Genomic DNA, 25,675 nt, shown 5'->3' with positions numbered 1-25,675 from the left:
GCAGCGCAAAATAAGCTGCAAGTTTTTATGCAGTCAGGAAATAATCAGAATAATCTTGATTTTAACCAAAGGTGTACCTACTTCTGTTATATGAAGATTTTTTGGTCAGGGAAAAGAGACTCCTTGATATTGAGTGTCTCCTATCAAATAATTACTTCTAAGCTGTTTGTTTTAGCTTCAATTCTTTTTCCGTTCTTTACATAATTTCAGAATTTGAAAAGCTTCCTTGAGATTTCCTGGATGTTTATTAGATGTAAGAAGGAATAATATTGCAGAAGGTCCAGTTTTCAGTCAAACCTTATTTCAGTGCTGATGATCACATGGATTTCTGGGCTGGTTATATTGGTGTTTAGGAACACCAATATATTGGTGTGAGAATTTGGTGATAAAGGAGCACCTGTGGGGTGTGTCAGCCCAGAAAGATCTGGTAGTGGTTAAATTCTGGTTTAAATAAAAAGCTTGTTGTAGCACAGAACACAGATTGCTACTTAAAAAGGCATTTTTCATAACTTTTGAAGGCAAGAACAAATACAGTCAAGATGCTCCTGATTTTAAATAGCATCTCATTTTGTTTGCTGATTGTGTTGGTGGATTCTTGTGGAAAGTTATGTACTGCAAAGCTCTGTCAGTATTCACAGTGTGCTTCTTCCAAATGAAAATATCCTTACCATGGGAAATTAGTAACTCAGCTAATGGGAATTGATTGACCAAATATTGTGCTGGGTGGACTGCAGCTCCCAAGAAAATTGCTGATTCCGATTTCCCTTGTGCCTGGTAGCTGCCTTGGTTTGTATCTCAGCTGCTGAAAGGGGTAATTTCTACATGGCTAACTTAGCTGCTTATTCTAAAGTTATCATTCTGCTTTTTAGAGCAGTCCTGAGTACCTCAGCAGTCAAATTCTGTTGGAATAAAACTGAATGGCTCAGCTGAGGCGTGTCCATTGCAGCTTGGCATGAGTTGTGGGCTTTCAGCAAACTTCTTGAACCTTTAACAAACTGATGTTTCATTAAACCTGCTGTCAGACTACATCAGGATATCACTGCAAAGACTTATGTGTGTTATAACAAGCTGTAATTTTCTCTTTGTCAGAAACATTTGGGTTTCAGTGTTTTAGTTTGAGGGCTGTGGGAGTGCAGCAGACCAGTGTGAGGAGCAGTGACCAGTTCTGTGGCAGTGTGAGTGAACGAAGCCTGCCTTGCTGGAGACGTGCTTGGTTTATTTTCTTTGTGTTTGGGAAAGCATAAACTCTAAACAAAACTCTTCTGTAGCTGGAACACTTCACAAGGCTCTTTCTGTGATTCCTTGGGGACTGTTAAGATGTGTGCTCAGTATCCAGGTCTGTCAGATAATTTACTGTAGTGAAAGTTGGAGTTAATGAACCAATGTTGATTACTTCTTTTCCTTAACCAAATTTAATCCCGTGTGCACAATGGGAATGGACACAGCAGCAGTTATTTTTTCTTCTTCCCATAGCCCATGCTGACCATCCTCAGTGTCTCACTGGATCTTGCTAGGGCAGCCTGTCTTTCCCAGTCCTTCTTTGGAGCAGCTGGGTGTCGTGGTGAGGGACACTCAGAAGGGAGAAATGAAGGAACAAAATCCCTTTGGTTCCTTGCACCAAGGAGTTGAGAAGATTTTTTTCTTCCCTCCACTTCCCCACGCTTTAGCCAAAATCACCCTCACCCTGCTGGGCTAAGGCACAGGTCTTCAGCATGGGGACTGGCTGCTGCACCTTGGAGACTTCATAAAAACAGCTTTTCCATGGCCCAGCCTTTCCTGTGAAGTCTTGGCCTGGCTTGGAGTTAACCAGCCAGTTTGTTTAGGCTGTGGAACATCCTTTTGTGAAAAGGGTGAAAAGGTAGAACTAGTGCAGTATCTGCTGTAGAATGTGAAAACCTTTTTTAGTTTTGGCTTATACAACAATACTAAATTTTCCTATTTCAAATTTTGATTTTGCTCCTCAGCTTGGTGTCTGGTCATGGTATTTGGGCAGGTGCATGTGGCTGGAAACTGGTCACTGCTTGTGGTTTATCCATCAGGCATTTGACTTGGTGCTACACTTCCTGAGTTACAATTACTTAGAAATACAAGAAGATATGACAGGTTGAAAAGTGTTAGATGACCGTTAAAAGTGCTGCAAAGCCTCTATGATGTGATTTAATGTAAAACCTCTTTCCTCCTCTCTGAGGTGCTGGGTTGGTGCAAAGTGCACAGGCTACAGCACAAAAATGCTTTTAAAGCAATTTTGCTTTGTTGTCTAGATAGAAGAAAACAAATCTCTGCTTTTTCTTTCTGAGTATTTTTCCATTTTCTGCTGCCCCTGTTTGTGGGTGATCCCCTTCCCCACTGATGAGCAGGCAAGCACATAAGCAGAAAATCTCCTTGAGAGGCACCCTGGGCTGTGCCTATAAACGCCGTTGATTCGAGGGGCGGTGTTTTGTTGTCCCAAAGCCATTTAGCTTTACTGCTGTGTTTTTATGATCCCAGGAGCTGGAGTGCAGCTTGGTGAGCCCAGGAGCAGGGCCTAGGGATGGACTCACCTCTCCATGCTGGCCACCTGCAGCAGCAGTGTCTGAGGTGCTTCTGGAATGAGCTGAACCTGAGCTGGTTTAGGCGCCTGCTCAGGATGAGCAGAGGGGCACCCTGGCTGTGCTGGTGTCTCTGTTCTGAAGATTAGTTTGATCAAGATGAGCTTGTCCTAAGATTTAAATAAATACATTATTCTAGATAGAACTTGCCCTGTTTGGAAGAATAGAATGTCATTTCCAGCTAAAGGAAGTATTCCATTTTCTGCCTGTAATGAAAGGTTGATTTTTCAAGCTCCTCAGGCTTTGCTGTTCAAATCTGAATATAGTAATATGTGCTTTTTACATTGCTGAGCGAGCGTTTGACTTGCTGTAAAACTGCATATTAAAAATGGAGCTATTCACCAGTGTGTTCAGTATTTCTGTTATTTCACATCACTGTCTGATGAAATGTGATGGTTTTCTTTCAGGATTCCATATTTGGGACTTTCTGTTTAACCATGTTTGCCAGTCTGGAATTACCTGAAGTCCTGTTGCACACCCCACAATACTGAAGTTGTGAAATTTGTTTTGGTAGGTAAAATAAACATATGATGCATCTGAATATCTGTTGTTTTTATAAATTCTCCCCCTGCCTCTCCTCACTGCTGTGTTTGCAGAGCTGGGCTGGCTCCAGAGCTGACTTCCCACTTGGCCATAGGGTTAGGGGTATTTGCCACCAGGTTTGTGGCTGCTCCTCCCAAGGAGAACAGTTGAGATGCTTTAGTTGTGTCATTCATCTAACATCAATGTTTGAAGTTCAAAATTACTGGAACCCTGGCTAAGTTGTTTTAGAGGAAATTTTAGTGCATGTTTATTTTTAGGTATTCTTTCATATTATAACCATGATTCTTAGCCTTATTTATTCTCCTTGTGTTATATTGTTATATACACTTGCCTAGAATTTGTTTAAAAGTTTTGTGAGGTTTTTTGTTCTGTGGGTTTTTGTTTGGTTTTTTTTTTCCCCCCAAAGCCATATTATTTTAATCTTTGTATCATAGGATGGATATGGGTGTCTAGCTTTATTCATTGCTCAGGTTCAACAAGCTCTAAGAGGGGCAGGTGCTATGCTGGGCAATAAAGGAAACAGTTGTAGGAGGATAATACACTGTTACCAAATCTCCAGGAGAGACAGTGCTGTGATCAGTGTTTCAGGGGTTTATGGGTGTTACACTTTAAACACAGCCTCTGTGACTGTGCCAGTGCACAGGCTAAAAGAAAGCCATCCTCTCAGTACTGTTCTGGCAATGCTGAGCCTCTTCTGTCCCATCATGAAAATCTCTATATGTTTTTCTCACTGACACCTAGAACAAAGGAATCAGAAAACATTAAAGTGTATTTTCCAAGACATCCTTTATTCCTGATTTTTTTTTTTCTATTAAGTCACTTGAAAACCATTTTTAAGTGACAGCAAATGCAACATGAATCCTTTAGAAATTACATTGCTACTGCTATCCCAGACTTTTCCTCCTCACTCTCAATTCTGGTTTCCCCAAGGGGTTTGGCTGTACCATCATGTCTTTCCCTTCCATGTTGCAGCTTTAAATAATGGTCAGTGTGAAGATGAGGACCCTGCTTAGTGCCAGCTTGTGCCATCTGCTAGTGAAGGGCATCATTCCATCCTTCCTTCTGTTCTCATCCTTCCCAATCTTTTGTGTAATGTGGAGGAGTACTTGTTGAGATGTAGAGCATGGTTTTAGTATTTTTATTTGTTTTGCAAGAGTGCAGGTTCTGATGTGACATCAGTTGTGAAAGTGTTTATTTTGAATACATCGAAAAGCTTGGCAATCAATAGACTGTGGCAGAAAACCTGTAACAGGTGGCCAGACAAAGCCTTGCTTTGACTGTGTGCTCTGTGTAGTGCAGTAGATAAGGGAAAACAGGACAAGAGATTTCAAGGTTTGTTTAAGAGACTAACTGACATAAATTTGGATCAGTTGAGTGAACCTTGGGGCAAAAATACCAAGGTACCATTTGGGTTTTTTTCTTCCTTTGTGTTGTTTTTTTCACTCCAGAGACCAGAGACCAGCACTTCCAGGTACTCCAGAGCCTTGCCAGCTTTCCCATGTTCAGCTGCTTCCTGCCTAGTGACAGCTGGCTGTTTCAGATTTTGCTCTAATCCCATCTGTCCTGGGCTCTGGATGGGATTTTCCAAGGCTTGCCCAGCCACGTGGTGCTGGGTTTGTTGTGCAGGCTGCCTGTCAGGCTGCTGGGGACAGCACAGGGCACAGTAAAATGCCTTGGGGCTCCCCAGGTGTGTGTGTGACCCAGCTGTCCAGCAGCCCAGGTCTCAACTGCAGCATCCTCTATCCTGAGGAGCCTCTTTTGCACACGTTAGTGGGTCAGCTCTTTTGTCCATAAGCTGAGTGTGCCTGGGAGCTCCTGGCTCCAGCAGCCCAGGCTGTGCCCTGCATGCACCCTTTGGACACTCTGCTCTTTGTGGGCCGAGCTCTTCTACCCCCTGGCCCCATACAACAATGCAGGTGCATTTTGACCATTTATCTGTTATTTGGCTGTACTGAATAAGTACAGTCTAATTAGAGTTTTCTAAATCCCAAAGGACCACAGGCCTTGTTTCACCTGACTCAGAGAACCACAGGACCCACCTCTCTTACTTCAGTTCGATATTTTTAATCATTAGACTGTACTGAATAAGACCAACTTTATAATAAAGAGGCATAGCAATGGTTTTGTTGCTGTAGCCAGTTCCAGGCAAGGTGTGAGGGTAAATGGTTCCATGTGGTAGCAATAGACTTGCTCTGACTTTCCAGAAACAATTGTATAATGGGAAATACTAATTTGGAAACTCTAAAGGAGCAGGGGCGGGAAGGAGGCCATGTGTGCTTTTTGAAGGAAGGATGATGGTCAGAGACCTTCTTATGCTCCCAAGTGAGCATGGGTGCTCAGGTTCCTGAAGTGTGCTGTGGTTGTGCAGATCTGTTCAGGTGTGGTTCTTACTTGTCAGAGACCTTCCATACCCTGCTGGGAGTTCTGGTTTAAGGGATTGTTGAATGAGCAATGTTTTACCTGTGTGTGCTTGTGCTGAGGGCTTCTTGTGTTTGTGTGGAAGAGTGTTGAGGGAAGGTACCTGCTAATTATGATCAAGTGCTTGCTCAGGATTTATGGAAGCCAACCCTAGAACCATGAGATTACAGAAGTTGTTAGGATGCTGTGCAGCTGGGATTCATTTGCTCTGATATGGATGGTGTGCTGTGCACTGCCTGAAAAGGAAAATTTTGCAAATCGTCACTTTCTCATGTCATACGTGAGATAAATGATACCTGAGCATAGGAACAGACAAAAGTTCACGTGTTTTGGAGGGAAAGGGTGCAGATGAATGTAGCAGAGATCCTTGAGGAGCATAATGTGAAGAAAAAATGCAAAGGGAGCTGTAGCTATCTATATGTGCTCATCTGGGAGGTAAAATTTAAACCTTGGTCTTGGTTTGTTTCCTTCCCTCACAATATCCCTGCGGTCCTGTGGTTCTCTGAGTCAGGTGAAACAAGGCCTGGGGTCCTTTGGGATTTAGAAAACTCTAATTAGACTGTACTTATTCAGTACAAAACAGCTAAATATTCAGTATATTCAAATATTCAAATATTTTGAATATTCAGTATTCAAAACAGCCAAATAACAGATAAATGGTCAAAATTCACCTGCACTGTTGTATGGGGACAGAAGAGCTCGGCCCACAAAGAGCCGAGTGTCCAAAGGGTGCATGCAGGGCACAGCCTGGGCTGCTGGAGCCAGGAGCTCCCAGGCACTCTCACCTATGGATAAAACAACTGACCCACTAACGTGTGCAAAAGAGGCTCTTGGGAGGAAGAATTATTATAGTGTTTACAAAGGGCAATAACTTCAACAAATCCTGTCAGATTTTAGCACATTCAGATGAGGTTGATGAAATTTGGTCTAAGTTGCAGCATTTTTATGAATTGTTTAAAAACCAGATTTAAGCAATCTGGGGATCTTCTGCTCTTTCACAGGGAAGATGGAGGCTTCAGACACCTCTATTAAAAAAAGATCTGAGATGTTTGTGTTCTTGTAGATAAATTCTTATTTTTTTGGTGTTAGGGATTGTCAGGGATACTTATGTTTCTCGCTGCAGGTGCAACATCCCATCACCTCCAAACAGTTGTACCTTTTCAACATGTAGGAGCCTGTATTTTGAGCTGAAATTCCTCTCCCTAAAAAATTTACTCATGATTTTCTGACAAATAACATTCTATGTAATTTTCCTCAAAATATAGTGCTTATATTTCAAGGGTGCTTGCCTCAGTCCTTGCACAGAATGGCTGTGTTTGGCCATTAAAAAGGCCATTTGTGTAGGACCCTCAGCTCCTCTCTCCCTGGAGTCAGTGGATGTGGAATAAAAGATGTAGGAATGCAGAAGGAGAAGGACTGTCCTCCTGGTTAGTGTAAAGCCAGCTCGGGTAAGGAAGTTACTTGTCCAAGAAATTGTGTGAAAATCAGTTCAAACATTTTTTTACAGACTCCTATTACTTGTGATTCTCATTATCTGGGCACCTGACATGAAACTGAAGAGTTTGCCTTAATGGAGGTGCCAACACTCAGAGCTGTAATTTAGACACAAAGCCAAGCAAGAAGGGAAAGAAAAAAGATTTAATTGTCTCTGTGTTCACCTGGTAATGAATTTTTAAAATTTATTTCTCTATTGCCCATCTTTAAAGTTTCCATGGCAATAATGAGTATATGAAAGCACTATGAAAATAGGTCAGTACCTGTGAAACATTGACCTTATTTTCTGATGCAGGACTGCAGAAGAGCTTGTGAGACAAAATTTGCTTGGTTAATCTGCATCCTGCTGCTGCAGAATGAAAGAGAAACTCCATGTAAATAGGGGAGTTTTCCTTAGTGCTGTTGGATTGCCTGGTGTGGGGTAGAGTTGCAAGGGAGAAAAAAATCACAGTATTCTGTAAATGTAGTGAGTGTATGTGTAGAGATCTGACCAAAAGCAATGGGAATTTGTGACTTCAAGCCCTTGATTTTTCCTTTGGAATATTGTCCCTTCAGCAGCCTTGTGTGAGTGTGCAAACAGTGCAGAGCTGAATCTGGGCTTTTCTAACATTGTTAGATTTTTTTAATTAGAAAAGGCTGTTTCCTGGCCAGGATCTGCAGCTCACGTTTCATCTCAAAGTTGTGGTTTTGTGTTGGGAACTTGAACCTCTGCCCAAACCCCAATCTGTGTCCTGTTCAAGGCTATGTTGTCCTGAGCTAAACCTTCTGGCTGGGTTGTGCCAAATACCCACAGCTTTGGAGTTATCAGATCTTGGCAGTACTGGCTGGTGAACGGGTTTGATTTTGACTGTGGTGGTCAGGAACAGGTCCCTTTTTTGGTTGTTTCTACAGGTGGTTTGAATCTTTTAGCAGAATTTGCAAAGTGCTGAGTGTTAGAGCAGATGTGTCACCTGGAAAGGACACTTTTATCACAGATTGTACTTCTGTAACTTAGATTAGTTTAATGTCATAATGTCAAAGTTTATTGCAAAGTTCAGATATTTCATTAAGCAAGACCCATCAGGTGTGGGACTTGACTTCCTGAATTCATTCTTATTCTGAGTGTGATCTGGGGGCATGGTGGGAGTTGTGGGTTGTGACAGGGGGAGCAGATTTCAGGTTGTTACGTGCAAGAAGCTGAAAACACCTAAATCTATACAAACTTTAGGAAAGTAGGCACAATATGCCTGAGATTTAGCTGGATGTGAGTAAAATATTTTTCAAATGCTACATTTCTCCTGGTAAAAACATACTGTGGCTTTCCTATTGCTTTGGACCTATTGCATCTGCAGTCTCTAAAATTAAATTTGGTGGCTCTTCCTATCATTCTGTAATTCAGCTGTTGCTGTGAGTTTTAGTCTCCTGACAGTCAGGCACTGCAGCATTAGTACCAGGTGCTTGCTTGTCCCCTGTGTGATACAGAAATTAATAAAATTCATTTTCCTCTGACTTTTTTAACCTCTACCTTCCTTTCTATGTGTCTGTCTTTTAGATCAACTGGAATACTTCTCAAGCCACGTGCAGCACGATTCTGCCAGGAACCCCCTTCTGTTTGTCCTAGTGGAGGAACAGCTTGGGCACTGCCATGGCCCCCATTTTCAGCCTCACACAGTTGGATTCACAGAGCCCAATACTGGGTCACCAGGTAGGTTTTTCTGTCAATGACCAAATGTGCTATTGAAAGCAGCTGTTAATGTCCTTACCCAATGATTATTATATGTATTATAATTCTCTTTTTCCCTTCCAAGCATCACCTTGACGTCTGACAGGCTCCCATTGTTGGAAACAATGGTTTTGGATGATCTGCCTAACTTAAAAGATACATATGCCTCCTTGTACTCCTCAGCTATGGAAGACTTAGAGGTGGATTTTGATTCAGGACTGGAGGAAGATGAACTGAAACAGGAGGCTGGTCCTGGGGATTCCACAATCTTTGTGGCTTTTAAAGGAAATATAAGTGACAGAGACTTTGAGCAGAAGCTGGATACCATACTGGAGAATGTGCCTGGCCTTTTACACATGGGTAATGTGCCTTCTTGTCGCTTTCCAGCTGTCCTTAAAATGCTTATTTAGGTAGTCAGGGTACTTGCACAAAAAATAGATTGTATTGGGTTTGAGCAACTTAGTTTGTAATGATAATTCCTTGGAGCTATTCTTAGTGAATTTGCAAGCTGTTCTTCTCAGAAATGCAGACTACAAGTGCCTGCAGTTGTTTTGTTGCTTAAAACTGATGTATTTGGCAAGTTCATTAATTTTTCTTCTGTTTCCACATTTCACCTGGTTTTATTCTCTTTCATGTCCCTCTATTACACATGGCTGTGTTATAAATAAGTGAAACCAGGCTTGTTCACACAGGAGATGTTTTACTATCCAAACTGTCCAATTTAAACAATTACAGTTCATCTGAGAATGGGTTCACTTTCCAGTACCTATGACATTACTGCCCTTTTCTGACCTACCCTACCTGACTGATTGATTGATTTGTGTTGGGGAATTGGTAGTGCCCTGATATACCCCTGAATGCTCAACCAGCTCTGGGAACAGCTCCATGGCAAGTCAGTGATAACAGGCTTTTGGGGACATCTTTTACCAGCATGTTTAGATCTGGAAAAAGACATTTGTCCCCTGTCTGAGCATGTTGCAAAAGGTCCTGTGCTGATTACTGATGGCTGCTCAGTTAGGTAGCCTTGATTGTTTTCTTCAACAGCGTCAAACACCTTTTCAGGAAAATAACACATTACTTCTCAATAACCAAACTGAATTTCTTTGTCACTTCATTCCTTTCTTTCAACTTTGTCCATCTAGTCAGCTGGCATCAGTTTGTTGGGTTCTTGCTGTTGCTCAGAGAGATAAAAAAGCTGGGATAAGACAAAAATACTGTTAAGAAATACCAGTTTTGAGCTGTGTCTTACAAACAGTTGGAAGGAGATGTAAACTAACAGACCATTTCTGGTGTGAAGGGATGTTTGTAATATTACAGATCAATTGTGTCATTTTTGATATAAAATAAATTCAGTCTATGACTGCACATAGTCATCTTTGTTATATAGAGGCATCTGCATGCTGAGTCTGTCATAAATATTAATGCCAGGATTAATAAACATTCAGACCTCAGCTGAGAAAGCAAATTTTTAAAATCAATGTCCAGTTAATTTGAAAATTATCCATGTGTGAAGTTATTTAAACTGTTTCAGAGCAAAATAGGATATCCTGAGATCAGAGTTAGTAAATAGCATGGGGTTATCTTGGCAGATGCAGTGCTTGAAAAATGAGAAACTTGGGTAGAAATAAATAGAAATACTGAAACTGATGATACAATTTTTCTATGTAAAATATTAGCACATTAATAGCAGAAAATACAGGATTGTTCAAAAGGGGATTTTAAAACAAAAGGAGATTTTAAAACTCCTCCTGCCATGTTTCCAGCCAAAACCAGGTTTATAGATGGAATGAGGATGAATTTAATAATTCCATTACTGTAGCAGCACAAGGGGCTTGGTGAACTAGTGGTGAACAAGAGCTTCCTAAATAGGAGTGAGTGTTGGCATTCTTAACTAACATGTTTTTCAGACCTCAAAAGTTAGCAAATGTTTAGTAAATCTGAGGTTACAGTGGAGGAGCTGGCTGATGAAAATTTGGGTCAGTGCTTTCTGTTTTGAGAGGAACTTTCTTTACAGAAAGATAGAAACTGGAAACTTATAAAGCTATATTGGGAGTATTTTTAAAATTATCCTTAACTGCATTTTGTAGCAATCATTTAGGTAGGGATCACTTTGGATAATGTATCCAACATAACTGCCCAACCTTTCTGCAGTTACTGTGAAAACCACTGATCTATGTAGAAACGCTCATTTGTAGAACAGGTGTTCAGAAAACCTGCAAGTGAATATCTTGCATGACTTTGAGATGCTTTTTGGCAGTGGATTTGAAATGCTTACCCAGAAAACTAACTAAGAAGGTAGAAATCAATGAAAATTGCTAGGAGTCTGTTGGCACTGGTCGCAAATATTTCAAGCATTTCATTCCTGTAGTCACTTTTTCCCCCCATTCATCTGGTTCCCAAACCAGACCTGTACAGTTCACTGTACTGTAACCCAGGGCTGGAGCCCCTCTGCTCTGGGACAGGCTGGGAGAAATGGGGGTGCTCACCTGGAGAAGAGGGAGCTCCAGGGAGACCTTGGAGCCCCTTTCAGTGCCCAAAGGGGCTCCAGGAGAGCTGGAGAGGGACTGGGGGCAAAGGGTGGAGTGCCAGGACAAGGGGGAATGGCTTTAAGATGAAGGAGTGTAGATTTTAGATGGGATATTAGGAGGAAATTGTTCCCTGTGAGGGTGGGCAGGCCATAGTAGAGGCTGCCCAGAGCAGCTGTGGCTGTCCCATCCCTGGCAGTGCCCAAGGCCAGGCTGAGTGGGGCTGGAGCACCCTGGGATAGTGGAAGGTGTTCCTGCCCATGGCAGGGGGTGGGATGAGATGGGCTTTAAGGTCCCTTCCAGCCCAAACCTAATACCTATAATTGTATGAAATCTGTTTTGTTAGATATTTTCTTATCTTTCCAAAGTAGTTTATCCACAGAATATTTCCGTTTTTAAGTAATACTATCAAGTGATTCTGTTGTCTGTTGCATTGGTTGTCATTTTTTTCCTGCTAATTTTTTGGAAAATCCCTGATGTGGTTTGGCAGCATTGGTTGCTGTACACCTGTGTGGGGAAAAATCTCCTCTACCTGCAACTGAGCACTGACAATTTTCAAAGCCAAATAGGGCTTCATTTTCTTCAACCTTTTAACCAAGTTGTTTCATCAGATGTGCTTATAAACTGCCTTTGCACTGACTTTGGTTGTTTTTCTTCTAAGAATCCAACAAGTTGAAAGTGCAGAAGATAGAGCCCTGGAACAGCGTCCGTGTCACCTTCAACATCCCCCGGGAAGCGGCCGAGCGCCTGCGAATCCTGGCTCAGAACAACAACCAGCAGCTCCGAGACCTGGGCATTCTCTCCATTCAGATTGAAGGTATTTCACACCTCATCTGCTTCCAAAGCTCAGATTTAACTAGACTCAAAAAGCAATTTTGTGTATTTGGTTAGCGCTGCAAAACTTGTAATTACTACTTTGGCTTTAGTGAAAAAGATAGCTCAGGATTTTAATTCTTTCAAGAATAACATTTACTAATAATAAAAATGAAAGCTGGAAATGCTCTGGGCACCAGGAACCCTCCTGAAAAATGTTGTCTGTGGGTTGACTGGGAAAGGGTTGGCTGATCTTCTTTCCCTGTTGTTTCATATGAGGCTTTCTTTAGGACAAATTTTCAGTGGCTTTCACAGTTACTATGTCCATTCTGGACAGTTGTCCAGGAGCACCCTCAGGATGGAATCAAGGGCAGGCAATGCTTGTCATGACATTTGTTCTTCTTAAAACTGAAATCCAGAGGAGTGCAGTGATGTGCAAGTGTCCTTCTAAAGCATTCCCTGGAGGTGAAGCCTGTTCTTCCTTCCTTGGCATCTCTTAAATGTCCTTTTGCAAAAGTCTGCTCTGCTTTTCTGTTTCTCCTGTTCACCCAAGCTGTGCCTTGCTTTAGGGGAAGGTGCCATCAACTTGGCTTTAGGCCAGAGCAGGAGCCAGGATGTGCGGATCAACGGGCCCCTGGGAGCGAGCACCGCCATGCGCATGGACACGGGATTCCCCATGCAGGGGGGGCAAGGTAAATCCCCCCAGGCCTTCTCCTGCTGCTTCAGACACTCCACATTTACTGCTGGGCTCATGGAGCTCCACTGGTTACAGCAACTCTTGTTTGCAGAATTCTAACTGCCATTTAAATTAATGTCTGGTCTTGTTCCATGCTATCAAACCGTGTCCTGTGTTATGTAAATTTATTGTTGGGTGCATTGTGTCCCACGAACACTGGGGTGGTTTTGGCAGGGCCCATTGGTTTGTTTTCAGGTATTGTGAAGGTGTGGTGGGTTGGGGTTTTGTTGGGTAGTTGGTTTGGTTGGGGTTTTTACATACAGTCTGTTGAAGCAGATGAGTTGAGTGTAGTGAATTCACTTTGAAATATGCACAAATTTTCAGAGTGTTCCGCTTGGTTCCCTTTATGGAAATGTGCAAAAGTCTTGATTCAGTGTACAATAAACTGACTTAGATTAAATCCATTAGAATTATGGGAAGGATGGGACACTGTAATTGTTACTCTCTTCTTATTTTCTGATAAACTTTTGAGATCTGATCATAAAGATGGGATTTCTGTGGAAATGTGTAGTTTTTTAACTGTATTTTAGAGTATTGTATACTCATAAGGAATTTTTAACTACAAAACTCAAATTTGACAAAGAGTTTTTACAAAGAAAGCTACTATCTAATTTATTAAAATAGCTGAATCATAAGGCAGCATTAAATAACTAATATTTTAGTAAATGGAATTTAAAGCAATTAAACCAGGAGCATTTTTGGTCAGTTTATCTAAGATGCATTTGTGGCCGTTGAGGAGAATGAATGGAAAGAACATTTCAGCTTTGTAGAAAGCTAATTAAACAGTAGTGAAATTTTTGTCCTTAACAAAGACTAAAGCATTTTGAAGAAGGGCTCTATTCTCCAATGTCAGCATCAGTGCCTTCATTTCCTGTCTGCAGGTCAACAACAAAACAGCAACAGAACCAACAGGGCAACAGTAGCAATCATTTTAGAAAATTACAGTCTGTGGAAGTGAAACATTGAAATTTTTTTTCCTCTTGCAACACCTCAGTTACTTTCTAGTTTCAGATGTTGCAAAAACCTGAGTTACATGTACAGCTTTGATACAATCTTGCCACTTGGCGCTTTCAGTGGCAGGTCAGGCTCACATTAATTCAAGAGTCAGTAGTGTTTTCATTTGTACTCTTTTTAAAAATTTGCTGTTAAAGACCTACAGCATGACCTGAACTTGTTTGTTTGATACCAGGGAATCTGAGCTTTCAGACAGAGAGGTGTTTCCTCAGGTTATTTTGGACAAACAATTCTTGAAGTCTAAAGAATTGTTTTACTGACAATTTTTTTTTTTTTTCTTGTTAAAAGAAAAAAATGTAAAATTCTTCTCTATGTAACTGCAAGACTTGATGATTTCTATTTTTATTTTTTAAGGTTTAATAAGAATGAGCAATGCTGCAGCTGTCATGATGTCCCAGGGTGGAAATGTGCCCTCCTCTATGGTGGCAAGTGGTGCTAGTGCTGAGCTGCAGCCACGAACACCTCGGCCTTCCTCACAGCCAGGTGGTAAAATTTAGTCATAATACTGATCTGAAAAAGTTCTTAAACTTTGAATCTTCAGCACACAGGCTTGAGTGTGTACTCATGAGAGTACTCCATAATTGTTCTGGAGCATTTTCCCTGCCTTTCTGGGAGCTATTCTTTTTGTGAAAACCCCCCTACCCCCTTAATCTGTTAAATTTTTTCAAATAATTTGGGTGCCTAATAAGTCACCAGCTTGCTTGGTGTTTTGTTCAAGTATGTTGAGCAATGGCAATTGTATTTTTGCACTTGAACTGTCATGACTGATCTTTATGTTTAGCTTGAAGGTAAGAGAAGGATTAGTTCAATGAGGCAGGAATATTTCTGGTGCTCTTCTTTCCCTTCTTTTCAGGAAGGGTAGATAGACTGGTAAGTTAAGGACTGGGGATCTGGTGGGTGTGAATGTTTGGGGGTTATTCTTCACAGGTTCCCCAGGGAAGCAGTCATGTCAGCCTGACAGAGTTCAGGGAGTGTCTGAATGTTGCTCTTTGTCCTGTGGTTTAGTTTTAGGTGATCCTGCCAGGAGCAGGGATTTGGACTCAATGGTCCTTCCAGCTGAGATACTTGTGATTCTGCAGTTCTGAGTGTGTAGAAGGCTTACATCAGTCTGTAGCATTGTGGGGCTGTTGTGCTTTATTTTAGAGGATATAAATTGATAAGACCTGGCTTCTCTGGAATACGAATTTTTAATGCAGAGTAAGAAAATGCAAGCAAGCAATTTAGCCTTTGTTGTTTTGGGATGGGTTTTGTCTACAGTAGGGTTTTTTAAAAATTATTTTTCTTTGCTATTTTATTAGATGCAATGGACCCACTTTTATCTGGGCTAAATATGCAGCAACAAAATCATCCATCTGGATCTTTAGCTCCTCAGCTCCATTCAATGCAGTCAGTTCCTGTAAACAGGCAGATGAACTCAGCCAACTTTCAGCAGCTCCAGCAGCAGCAGCAGTTGCAGAATCGGCCTCCCCAGCCACATCAGCAGCCACCGCAGGGTATTCGACCTTCATTCACTTCACCAGCACAGGTTCCAGTTCCCCCTGGCTGGAACCAGCTTCCTTCTGGAGCACTCCAGCCTCCTCCAACCCAGGGAGCACTGGGTACATTGACAGTGAACCAGGGCTGGAAAAAGGCCCCGCTGCCTGGACAAATGCAGCAGCAGCTTCAAGCAAGACCATCTCTAGCAACAGTACAAACTCCTACTCATCCTCCACCTCCATATCCTTTTGGAAGCCAGCAAGCTTCTCAGGCTCATTCAAACTTTCCCCAGATGAGCAATCCTGGCCAGTTTACTGCTCCTCAAATGAAAAGCCTTCAGGGAGGGCCCTCACGGGTTCCTACCCCACTACAACAGCCCCACCTGACCAATAAGTCTCCTGCTTCTTCTCCCTCCTCCTTCCAGCAGGGCTCTCCTGCCTCATCTCCCACCGTCAACCAGACACAGCAGCAGCTGGGACCAAGGCCTGCCCAGGGCAGCACTCTTCCCCAGGGCTTCCAGCAGCCTGTCAGCTCTCCCAGTCGTAATCCTATGGTGCAGCAGGGGAATGTACCCCCCAACTTCATGGTGATGCAGCAGCAAAACCAAGGTCCACAAGGTTTACACCCTGGTTTAGGAGGTAAGAAGCACTGAGACCTTCATTTATTTTAAAAGGAAAAGAAACATAAAGTCTAGAACTAATATTGCTGTTAGTTCTGAAAAGATCCTTTATGAGACAGAATCAACAAATAGGTGGAGTGTGAGGTGGGTACTGGTGAAGGAGCATCCACATCACTCTGTCTCTGTCCTGCAGTGTCACAGAGATGCCCAAAGGGTCAGGGAGGAGTTGCTGTGTGCACTGCACTTATTACTGCCAGTTGTCCTGTTGACAGCTCTTCTGTTGCCTTGAAGCAAGCTTAGAGTGTTCAGAGGTGGTGTGGGGATTTTGTTTAGGTTTGAGGTTGTTCTTTTTTAGGGGGAAAGGGGAGGATTTTTTGCAAGAGTGTAATGAAAACACTTCTCTCTTCACCTTCCTCTGTCATGATTTACATTTTCTATTACAGAAGTGAAGCATTGTTTTGCATCTTCCTTTCTAAGCTGTGGATGCTTCTTCTTCACCCTGTCTTTATCACCAGTTTCTTCCTATCTGAAGAGGAAAAAGCTATTGTTGCCATGCTGTTGTACTCCCTATCCTAAAATTAAGACATTAAGGGATGTTTTAGTTTCTCATTTGGCTGTGTTGTCTTTAGTTTTCTCTTTGAACCAATGCACTCACTTCTTTTCCTTACTACTCCTAGAGTTCTTCTCTAACAATGAGGGCATTTCTTTTGTCAGTTCCAGGATCTCTTTTGTGTCCTTGGTTGTTTTTTTTCTCTTGAGCCCTTTGTATTTCCATGCAGATTTTCCATGCTTCTCTTTGCTCACTCATTTGTTCATCTTCCTCTTGGATGGCTGTTCTCATGTCCCATACATCAGTTCTTGCTTAAACCTTTGAAATAATTTCTTTGTGTGCTTATGGCCCATATTCTTTGTCCACCTACACACACATAAGTACATTCTAGTGTCTTGCATTCTCATGTTGTACATTCAAAATCTGTCCAAACACTGAAAGGAATTCCTGTTTCTTGGTCTACTGATCTGGACAAGCTTGTCTACTGATCTGGACAAGCTTCTTGTTTTCAACATTTGTACCATGGGTCTTGTTTGAATTCAAATGAATTTTCTGTGTTTCAAGGTTCTCTTGGGATCTGCCAGTGCCCTACACTTGGTGTATCTTATTTTGTCTCCATCTGGAAGCAGTTATTCATTTATTACAGTCACATTTCCCTACAGTCTTGCCTCACCAGCCATATGTCCCCATCAGAAATCTTAGCCAGGACCTTTAGCCAGTATAATCTCCATGTTCTGCTTCCTAACTAAATCTACTACAAACAAACCTCAATTTTTCTGAGTTAAGAGTCACACCAGAAATAAACTATCAAAATATGTTATTTGGTCTTATTTTAGACCTTATTGCTAAATCAACAATTCTGCTGTGAGCTGTATCCTCAGGTGATTTTAAAAGACAGAATTCCTTGGTTTCAGCAAAGCTGTGTTGCTCCCACTGCTGAGATTTTTGCCTGACTTCTCTGCACACTCATTCTTTGTTGCAATTTATATGTTAATTTGTCATTATAGATCTTTCCATTTTTAAGCCACCTTACATTTAGAGGTTTGGTGGAAATGAATGCATTCAAACACTTTGCATTTCACACAGCCAATTTAGCAAATTGGAATTTATATCAGATTTGGAATAGGCCAAGCTAACACTTTATTTTTTTTCTCAGTTCAAGCATTCTTACATGAAACACGTTCCCAAAAGTTTAGCAGAACTAAAGCTGGAGTCCAGTGATGTGATGCTTCAATAACTCTGTATTTGCAGATATATTTGGTGTTTGGCCTATAGACTTGATTACCTTGAAATATTAACTACAAGCTAAGACCAGATAATTAGCACAAGCAGTAAAATTAGGTTTGCAAGAAAGCTGTAACTGCAGAAGGAATTGAAGTCACATTCTGGCACTGGGTCAGGAAAATAAAGGGGGCAGTGGGCAGGGTTGCTTCAAAGTCTGAGGCATTGTGTGGACAGTGAGTTATAAAGTGGGTTCACTTAAAGCCATCCACACTGCTGCTCACGCTGGCAGGTAGAGGGGAGCTTTGCCTCTGTGTGTGTCCCAGGGCAGCAGTGATGTTGGCATTACCAGAGTGTGGCTGTTGTGCCGCATGAGGGCCTCAAAGAATTCCTTGCTCTTGCAGCAGGGATAGCAGAGTTACCCGAATGAGCAGCAGGTCTGGACCTACTGAACTGTGGGGTTCCTCAGCCCACTCTGGGGTGGAAAGACCCTTTGAGTGTGTGCACACAGCAGCACTGAGAAGGAGTGTGTGCCTGGTGTGTCAGAGTTGGTGAGAGGAGCACATCACTAACAAGAATACCAGTCATTTCTCTGTGTGTACATTGAATAAGTTAAGGGTGTGCTAAGAGATGCAGTAGAGCAGAAAGCAACAAACCACATTACTTTAATTCTAGTTTCTATAAGGTCAAATGTGCACTTTTCACCTTCTCTGGGTAGTAAGTTTTGTACTTTAATAATAGTTTGAAATTAGTCATAGTAATTTATTAGACAGAATTGTTGCACAGGTAAGAACTATAAATGTCTTCAGTGGATTTTGTATATTGGCAAAAAACAATTTCTGCCTGAACCTGTCATATGACAGCACAGACTCAAAGGTATTCTCCAATTCCAATTATAGATTTTGTCTATTTTTTCCCTTCCCATTTCCCATACTAACTAACCAGGAAATTCTCGTGTTCAGGAATGCCCAAGCGGCTGCCCCCGGGGTTCCCTGCAGGCCAGGCTAACCAGAACTTCCTGCAGGGCCAGGTGCCCTCCACAGCTCCAGGAACGCCAGGGAACAGCGGAGCACCGCAGCTGCCAGCCGGCCAGAGCGTGCAGCACTCAGGTCTGACTGCAGGGGGGCCCTCCTCAGCCTTTGCCACTCTCCCTTTGTAACACGTGATGCCTTTTCCTGTGTCACACGGTCCCAAACCGTGAAACTCCAGCAGCAGCACTCTGGGTGTAGTGCTGGATAGGAAAAAGAAAAGCATAAGGCTGCTCATGTTTCTCAAAATCTAACTATTATTGATGTGGATTGTGGGTCTGGGCTTCAGAAGCAGCTGTTGAGAAATTGGATGGAAGGTAGCACTGAAATTTGGAGGCAAGGGGTAATAAATGTAACAACACAAAAGGAACTTCTTGTCCAGAAAAAAAGAGTGTAATTAGAAGCAGAATAGCAATATAATCTTGTTCTGCTTTGAAAAGATTATTTATTACTTCCTTCAAAAATTTCTGACGACTTCTTAAAGTGTGAAAATGAAATCTTTAATGCGCAGATGTCTCCCTCCATTTCACAACTCAATTATTAGTCTTTTGGCTGGATTATGGATACCCTGATGATGTCATTTCATCAGTACTCTGTGTGCATTTATTCTTTAACCCATTATAAAGCATCCTCAGGCTTTGAAGCTCATTTTGGTTATGAAGTACTCTGCTGAGTTAGGTGACATTGTGGAAGATTTTCAAACTTAGGTGCAGATAACAACTGAAATTAAGTTTCTGTTCTGTCCTGTGCAGTGGGATACAGGAGAAGTACAGTCCAAGTGTTTATTTTGAAATGTATGATGTTCTGTTTTGACAACTAACATGGATCTATAGCATCAAACTTTGCATCCCAGGACTGCAAATATATGAAATATGCCAGTTTATTGGTAAAGGGAGGAAAGCAATGTTGGAGTGCTAGACATTTAAATGTGTGAAAACTCTTGCACCACTCCAATTAGTTTCTTAGTGGTATTTTCTTTTTATTTTCTTAAGGTGGCCAAGGATCTGGACCTCCTCAAACTCAGATGCAAGCAGCACATGGCCCACCAAATATGATGCAGACCAATCTAATGGGACTTCATGGAAATATGAACAACCAGCAGGCTGGTGCTAGTGGGGTGCCACAAGTTAACATGGGCAATATGCAGGGACAGCCTCAGCAAGGACCACAGTCCCAGCTTATGGGGATGCATCAGCAAATTGTGTCCTCTCAAGGACAGATGGTGAACATTCAGGCTCAGGGATCGCTGAACCCTCAAAACCAGATGATACTGTCTCGAACTCAGCTCATGCCACAAGGCCAAATGATGGTGACGCCCCAAAACCAAAATCTTGGTCCCTCTCCCCAGAGGATGACCCCACCCAAACAGATGATTCCCCAGCAGGGACAGCAGATGATGTCCACACACAATCAGATGATGGGACCTCAGGGCCAGGTCTTGCTACAGCAAAACTCAATGATGGAGCAGATGATGACCACTCAGATGCAAGGGAATAAACAGCCTTTTAGTACTCAAAACCAGTCCAACGTTATGTCGGGGCCAGCTCAACTGATGAGAGGACCAACCCCAAACATGCAAGGAAACATGGTGCAGTTCACTGGGCAGATGATGGCACAGCAGGGCCCTGTGAATGGGAATCCTTCTCAGGTGATGGGAATTCAAGGGCAAGTTTTAAGGCCCACTGGACCCGGTCCTCACATCTCTCAGCAACTTGGGGATACTGCGACCACAACAAACAACGATGGAAACTTGACACAGATGTTACCTGAGGTTCCTGTGCAGCAGCCAAACATGGTGCCTTCTCATATGCAAGGAATGCAAGGAAACAGCAATGCTTCAGGGAGTCATTTCTCTGGCCATGGGCTGCCTTTCAACACAGGGTTTAGTGGAACTCCCAATGGGAATCAGGTTTCCTGTGGGCAGAACCCTGTGTTTCCTGTCAATAAAGATGTGACGCTCACAAGCCCGCTCTTGGTTAACCTGCTCCAGAGCGATATCTCAGCAGGGCACTTTGGTGTGAACAACAAACAGAATAACCAGAATGCCAACAAGCCAAAGAAGAAGAAGCCTCCAAGGAAGAAGAAAAATAATCAACAGCTAGAACAAACAACGTAGGTTTAATATTACAGTGTTTTTTATAAGGGGCATGAAGAAACTCCCACAGGCATCTTGTCAATATTTTATCAGCAAGTAATGGGTGAGAAAGGACTTGTATTTTATTCATGTTGTAGCAGTTTCTCTCAAGAGTCGGTCATTGGAATGTTTGTTCAAGATTAAAAATAACATGCAAATATCCAAACTCAGATATAAACCCAATTCTACCAGCACTGTCCTTACCTTTACTGGGTGAAGGAAGTTTAGCATGTGGCCCATGGTGCCACAGTCCTTGGAAGAGGAGGCTGCCTTTTTTTAAGCAGTCTTGACAGGCACGATCAAAGGGTGGGAAGTATGTTCAGAAGAACTAGAAGCCTTTATAAAACATGTACAGGACAGATTTTGGGGGGTTGTTTCCTGAATCATGTGCATATCCTGACACATTTCTGCCTGGAATTGAGCTGGACTTCTCTCTTAGCTGAAGCTGCAGCTAGAGTTTAGAGGAAAGAATGCGGTACTTTCTGGGTATGAGGTTAACAAATCCAGGCAGTGCTGGTCTTCCTGGCCTAGCAGAGATTAGGAAAGAAAAAAAAAAACCCTACAGCTCTTGAGAGGGAGGAGGCCAGTGGGAAAGATTCAAAGATGATGAATGAATGTGTCTTTTTAGTGAAAATACAAGACTGCAGAATCTCTTCCTTCTTTGGCCAGCATGTTCTTTCTTGGCCATCTGTCCTGTGAGCATTTGCCATTGACAGTTCACTATCACCCAGCACAGGGTGGTAGCTGCTGCTGCTGTGCCATTATTCAGCTCAAATGGTGAAGGCAGATATGCTTTATTTAATTATCCTGATGCTGCAGATGAGCCCATGGGGCATTAACAGGAACCTACCTGATGCTACTTGGGGGGATTATTTTCAACCAGGGAAAAATGAAAAAAAATTGCATAGAAAATTATAACACAGAAATATTCAAATATCAAAATTAAATTCTTAGAACCAAACAAAAAGATGGCAATAGCACGTGAAGATCCTGGTGTGGCTCTGGTTCCACCAGTCGGGCCCCTTTGAAGAATCATGTTTTTAACCTGAAGTTTATGCTGCCTTTCCTAGGGACACGTGTTCAGTTCAGTGCAAAGAGAAGCTGGCATGAAGTACTAAGCAAAATGTTCAATATTTTAACTTTTCCCTTGGTTATTCAGTGTGTCGCCCCAGTCTGCATTTTCTGCAGTGTCAAGATCCCTTTGTAAAGGTGGAATTAATAATCTCATGGACATTTTAATTGTGGACCGAAAAACTCACATCATCTATAGCAAGTGATCTTTTGTGACAATCATTAGTTGGCTTAACTAGTACAAAAATAAAATGCAGAAATGCTGTAAGGTAAAGCAAAGCATGCTAATTTAATAGGCCTTGGAACAAAGCTTTTCAAGGCTCTCCTGTATAGTTGTGTACAGTCATGGCATGGCTTGTCAGGTCCTCACTGCTACTGAGTGACCTCAGATTACAGCTGGAGGAGGACACAATCTGTGGCCAGATGTGGAAACCTGGATAAAGTAACTTGGCCAGCACCAAGTGTGTGGCCAGTCTGCAGCTTTTGGGGTGACTTAGAAACCTGACACAGACACCACTTCCTCCAGTCCAAACAGATTCCAATAAAACACTGGTAACCACTGCTGTAGCAAGTGCCTTGCTGTGGAAGTGACAGAGCATTCAGAGGGAGCAGATGAGTTGGCACCACCTTCTGAAAAAAAATTTATTAATAATTAAACTCTTCTTATGATTTTGTTTTCATTGGTCTTACTGATGAGCACCCAGCCTCAGTATGGCCTGGGAATATGAATAAAAGTGTCTATAAAGCTCTTCCTCTGAGCTTGCAAAGCCTCACAAGACTATTTCCTTATTAAAGTTTTCACAGTGGAAGTCTCAATTACAGCTTTTCTAATGGGCTATGACAACTCAATTCCAGCTCCTAAATAAGGTTTTGAATCAGATTTTCAGTTAACAAAGGAACCAGAATGTTGTTCTGATATGGATGAGCGTTTTGGTTCTGCGTGGACTAAATCAATACTCAGTCCTTGCAGAAGCATTAAGAAGGGAGCTGTTCTTTCAAAAGTTCCTGAGTTTATTCTCCAGTAAAAAGAGGGAGAGTGCAGTGAAAGCTGGCTGTAACACCTTCCTGCCTCCCTCACTCTCAGCTTCCCTCACATTGTTGGGCAAGCTCAGCATTTTCCTGCCTTGGAATTGGCAGGAATGAAATCCGATTTGGATCACTTTCTCTTGCATCAGAAGCAAATAGGATGCTTTTCATCTCAGCTTCCTCTCTGTCATTCTTCCTCAGAAATTTTACAATTCAGAGCAGCAAACCTTGTGTGGAAATGCAGCTAATTTGATAAAGACACTAAAAAGAAATAATTTTGATAAATAATAACATAGTAACAAAAGTACAATTGGGAATATGGATTGCAGTCATGTTGGAATGTAAATAGGGTAAGTGAGCTATTGAAAGAGTTTATTCAGCTGAGTCTGAAATAGTTTCAAGGGTTTGCTTAATTGAGGAACTTTGCATTGGAATGAAACCCAGGACATTTTGGTTGTTTAAAAGTGTTTGCATCTGTGTGCTGAACCTGGAGACTGTGGGTAATGGGATGTAAACTGAGGAACAAGATGCTAGATGCAATGGGAATGTGGATAAAACAGGTTGGCTAATTCTATTAAATCCATGCACAAACAAGCAGTTGTTTCATGTTCCCCTGTGCACAGACCATGAGCATCCTGTGCACTGCTGGAACAGAAATAATTCACTGTGGGAGGTCACTGCCAGTGCTGCCATTCAGGTTGCAGTGTCCAGTGCAGGTGGTGACAGCACTGCAGGACAAAGGGGCTTTTCCAGCCAGACTCAGAGGTTTCACTGCAGCCCTGGGGGTTCCAGGCCCTGGCAGAGCTGGGAAATGCCCTCGCTCAGCAGCAGGGGAGGAGCCTCTCTACCCCCAGAGCTCCTGGACAGGCCTGGGGCTGCCACACCTGGCATTTTAGCCTTGCTCTCCTTATGACCCAGCTGCCACCTTTGGTTTGGTTGGTTTGGGTTTTTCTGGAGCTCTCTCTCTACTCTGATGAGGGATTTGTATCTGAAGGTTGCACTTCAGAGTGCAGCTGGTAGAGCAGAGGTGCTGCTGATGACAATCCAGACTGTACCAGGTGTGCAGTTACTCTTACATATTTTTCACATCTAAAGCTATAGAAAAGAAGAATAAATATGGAATATTTTGTCCCTCACACAAACATCTTGCTATTCATACTCTGGTTATTTTTCATGAGTGGTTGTTGCTACACATGCTCAATGAATTTCAGCCTCATTTGAGATTCAGTTGATGTTTAAATTTTCCAGCAATGACAGAAGCAGACTTTCTTACCATAGCTGCTCTTTGCTGGCAAACCAAGCTCGGGTCTGTTCTGCCAGATTTGCACAGATCCATCTGGCAGGAGGTGTTTGCTAAGGATCCACTGTACACCAGTTTTGTTTTCTGGGTTAAACCTTTCTATGCAGTGATGCTGTGTGTCAGCTTTGAGCTGAACTTTAACTGTAGCATTTTTAATTTCCCACCATTGTAAAGAAATAGCAAAATTGACAAATTTGAGATTACATTGACAATTTTAGATATTATTTTAGTTCACATGGCTGGCACCTGCACCAAAGGCTGCAGCTCTTCTGGGTGATTTTGCTACCAGAATTTTTGTTCACTTGTGGCTGTTAATATAATGCTCTGGGCATATCTCTGCATTTTGCCAGTTTTCATCAAATTTATTGGTGGAGGCATGTAACCCTACACCCCCTGTATCACAAAAATTGGTGGTGTGCTGGACAAGACACAGCAGTGCACTCCAGGTGCTTTTCTTGGCAGTACCTGCCCTCAGCAGCAGTGGCTGGAACAGTTCTCTTTGCCCTATTTTCACCTTTCTTCTCTCTTGGTGTATGTTCTCTCCAGTTTTGACCCACAAAAATTCAGGGTTTTCCAGTCACATGCTGCTTTTTGAGTGTTGATTAGGTAGCTGATAGAACATTAGGACAGGCCAGGGTGTTTCCATGGGTGTCTACAGCTTAATGTCAGCTGTACAGATGCCAGAAACTGTTATTCTCAGGTAAATTGGAGTAGTATATATCTCCCCACCATTATGTATTTCCAATTCATATTTTGCTGAAAATGTTACTTTTGTCCATGGTATTTCTGCATTATTCTGCCTCTCTTTATTGGCAGTGTACTTTTTTTGATGTCTTTAATTTTAGCTTAGAGCTTTTCCTACACAGAGCTTCCTGTAACCTTCATATATTCATGAAGGTGATAAGCAGTTTAGTCCTTCTGCTCTCATCTCTCTTTATTTTACATCCTCTGGCCGTATATATTGGTCACTGTAGAAACTTGGGGTTTTTCTAAGTCTGCAAAAGCTGCCTTGGTTTAGTTCAAGTATTGAGCATTGAGTCTGGACAATTTTAAATTGTCTTAGAGAGTCTCCTGGAGCATCACATTCCTCAGGAGAAAGACTTGGGGCTGCTGATGGATGAGAAACAATGTGAGCCAGCAATGTGCTCTCACAGCCCAGATTCCCACTGGGTCCTGGGCTGATCCCCAGTGTGGGGGGATTCAGCAGGGCTGGGGGGATTCTGCCCCTCTGCCCCACTCAAGTGAGACCCCCACCTGCAGAGCTGCCCCAGCCCTGGGGCACAAGGAGGACACTCCTGTGGAGAGAGTCCAAAGGAGATCACAAAGATGCTCCCAGGGCTGGAGCCCTCTGCTCTGGGACAGGCTGGGAGAGCTGGGGGTGCTCACCTGGAGGAGGCTCCAGGGAGAGCTCAGAGCC

At 42.5% G+C, this 25,675-nt stretch overlaps 1 protein-coding gene across 6 annotated transcripts in view; it reads left to right on the top strand.

The window, feature by feature from the left end:
- The window catches only part of NCOA6 (nuclear receptor coactivator 6), a 44,268-nt gene that overhangs the window by 3,707 nt on the left and 14,886 nt on the right, over nucleotides 1-25,675 (top strand). For 4 of the 6 annotated variants that reach the window (XM_077187472.1, XM_077187470.1, XM_077187471.1 and 1 more), the window contains exons 2-10: nucleotides 2,996-3,098; nucleotides 8,575-8,727; nucleotides 8,831-9,105; nucleotides 11,932-12,087; nucleotides 12,653-12,775; nucleotides 14,188-14,316; nucleotides 15,132-15,947; nucleotides 18,662-18,808; nucleotides 19,720-20,839. In XM_077187472.1, coding sequence (XP_077043587.1) covers nucleotides 8,871-9,105; nucleotides 11,932-12,087; nucleotides 12,653-12,775; nucleotides 14,188-14,316; nucleotides 15,132-15,947; nucleotides 18,662-18,808; nucleotides 19,720-20,839 — 2,726 coding nt within the window. In that variant the 5' untranslated portion in view covers nucleotides 2,996-3,098; nucleotides 8,575-8,727; nucleotides 8,831-8,870. The remainder of the gene's footprint in view (nucleotides 1-2,995; nucleotides 3,099-8,574; nucleotides 8,728-8,830; nucleotides 9,106-11,931; nucleotides 12,088-12,652; nucleotides 12,776-14,187; nucleotides 14,317-15,131; nucleotides 15,948-18,661; nucleotides 18,809-19,719; nucleotides 20,840-25,675) is intronic. The other 2 variants (XM_077187474.1, XM_054644323.2) reach the window with 2 other exon arrangements.

The sequence above is a fragment of the Agelaius phoeniceus genome, chromosome 17 (genome assembly GCF_051311805.1).
Source record: "Agelaius phoeniceus isolate bAgePho1 chromosome 17, bAgePho1.hap1, whole genome shotgun sequence".
In the NCBI taxonomy this organism is placed as follows: domain Eukaryota; kingdom Metazoa; phylum Chordata; class Aves; order Passeriformes; family Icteridae; genus Agelaius; species Agelaius phoeniceus.
The sequence above is the reverse complement of the archived record's forward strand: the minus strand, read 5'-3'. Positions and strand labels throughout refer to the sequence as shown.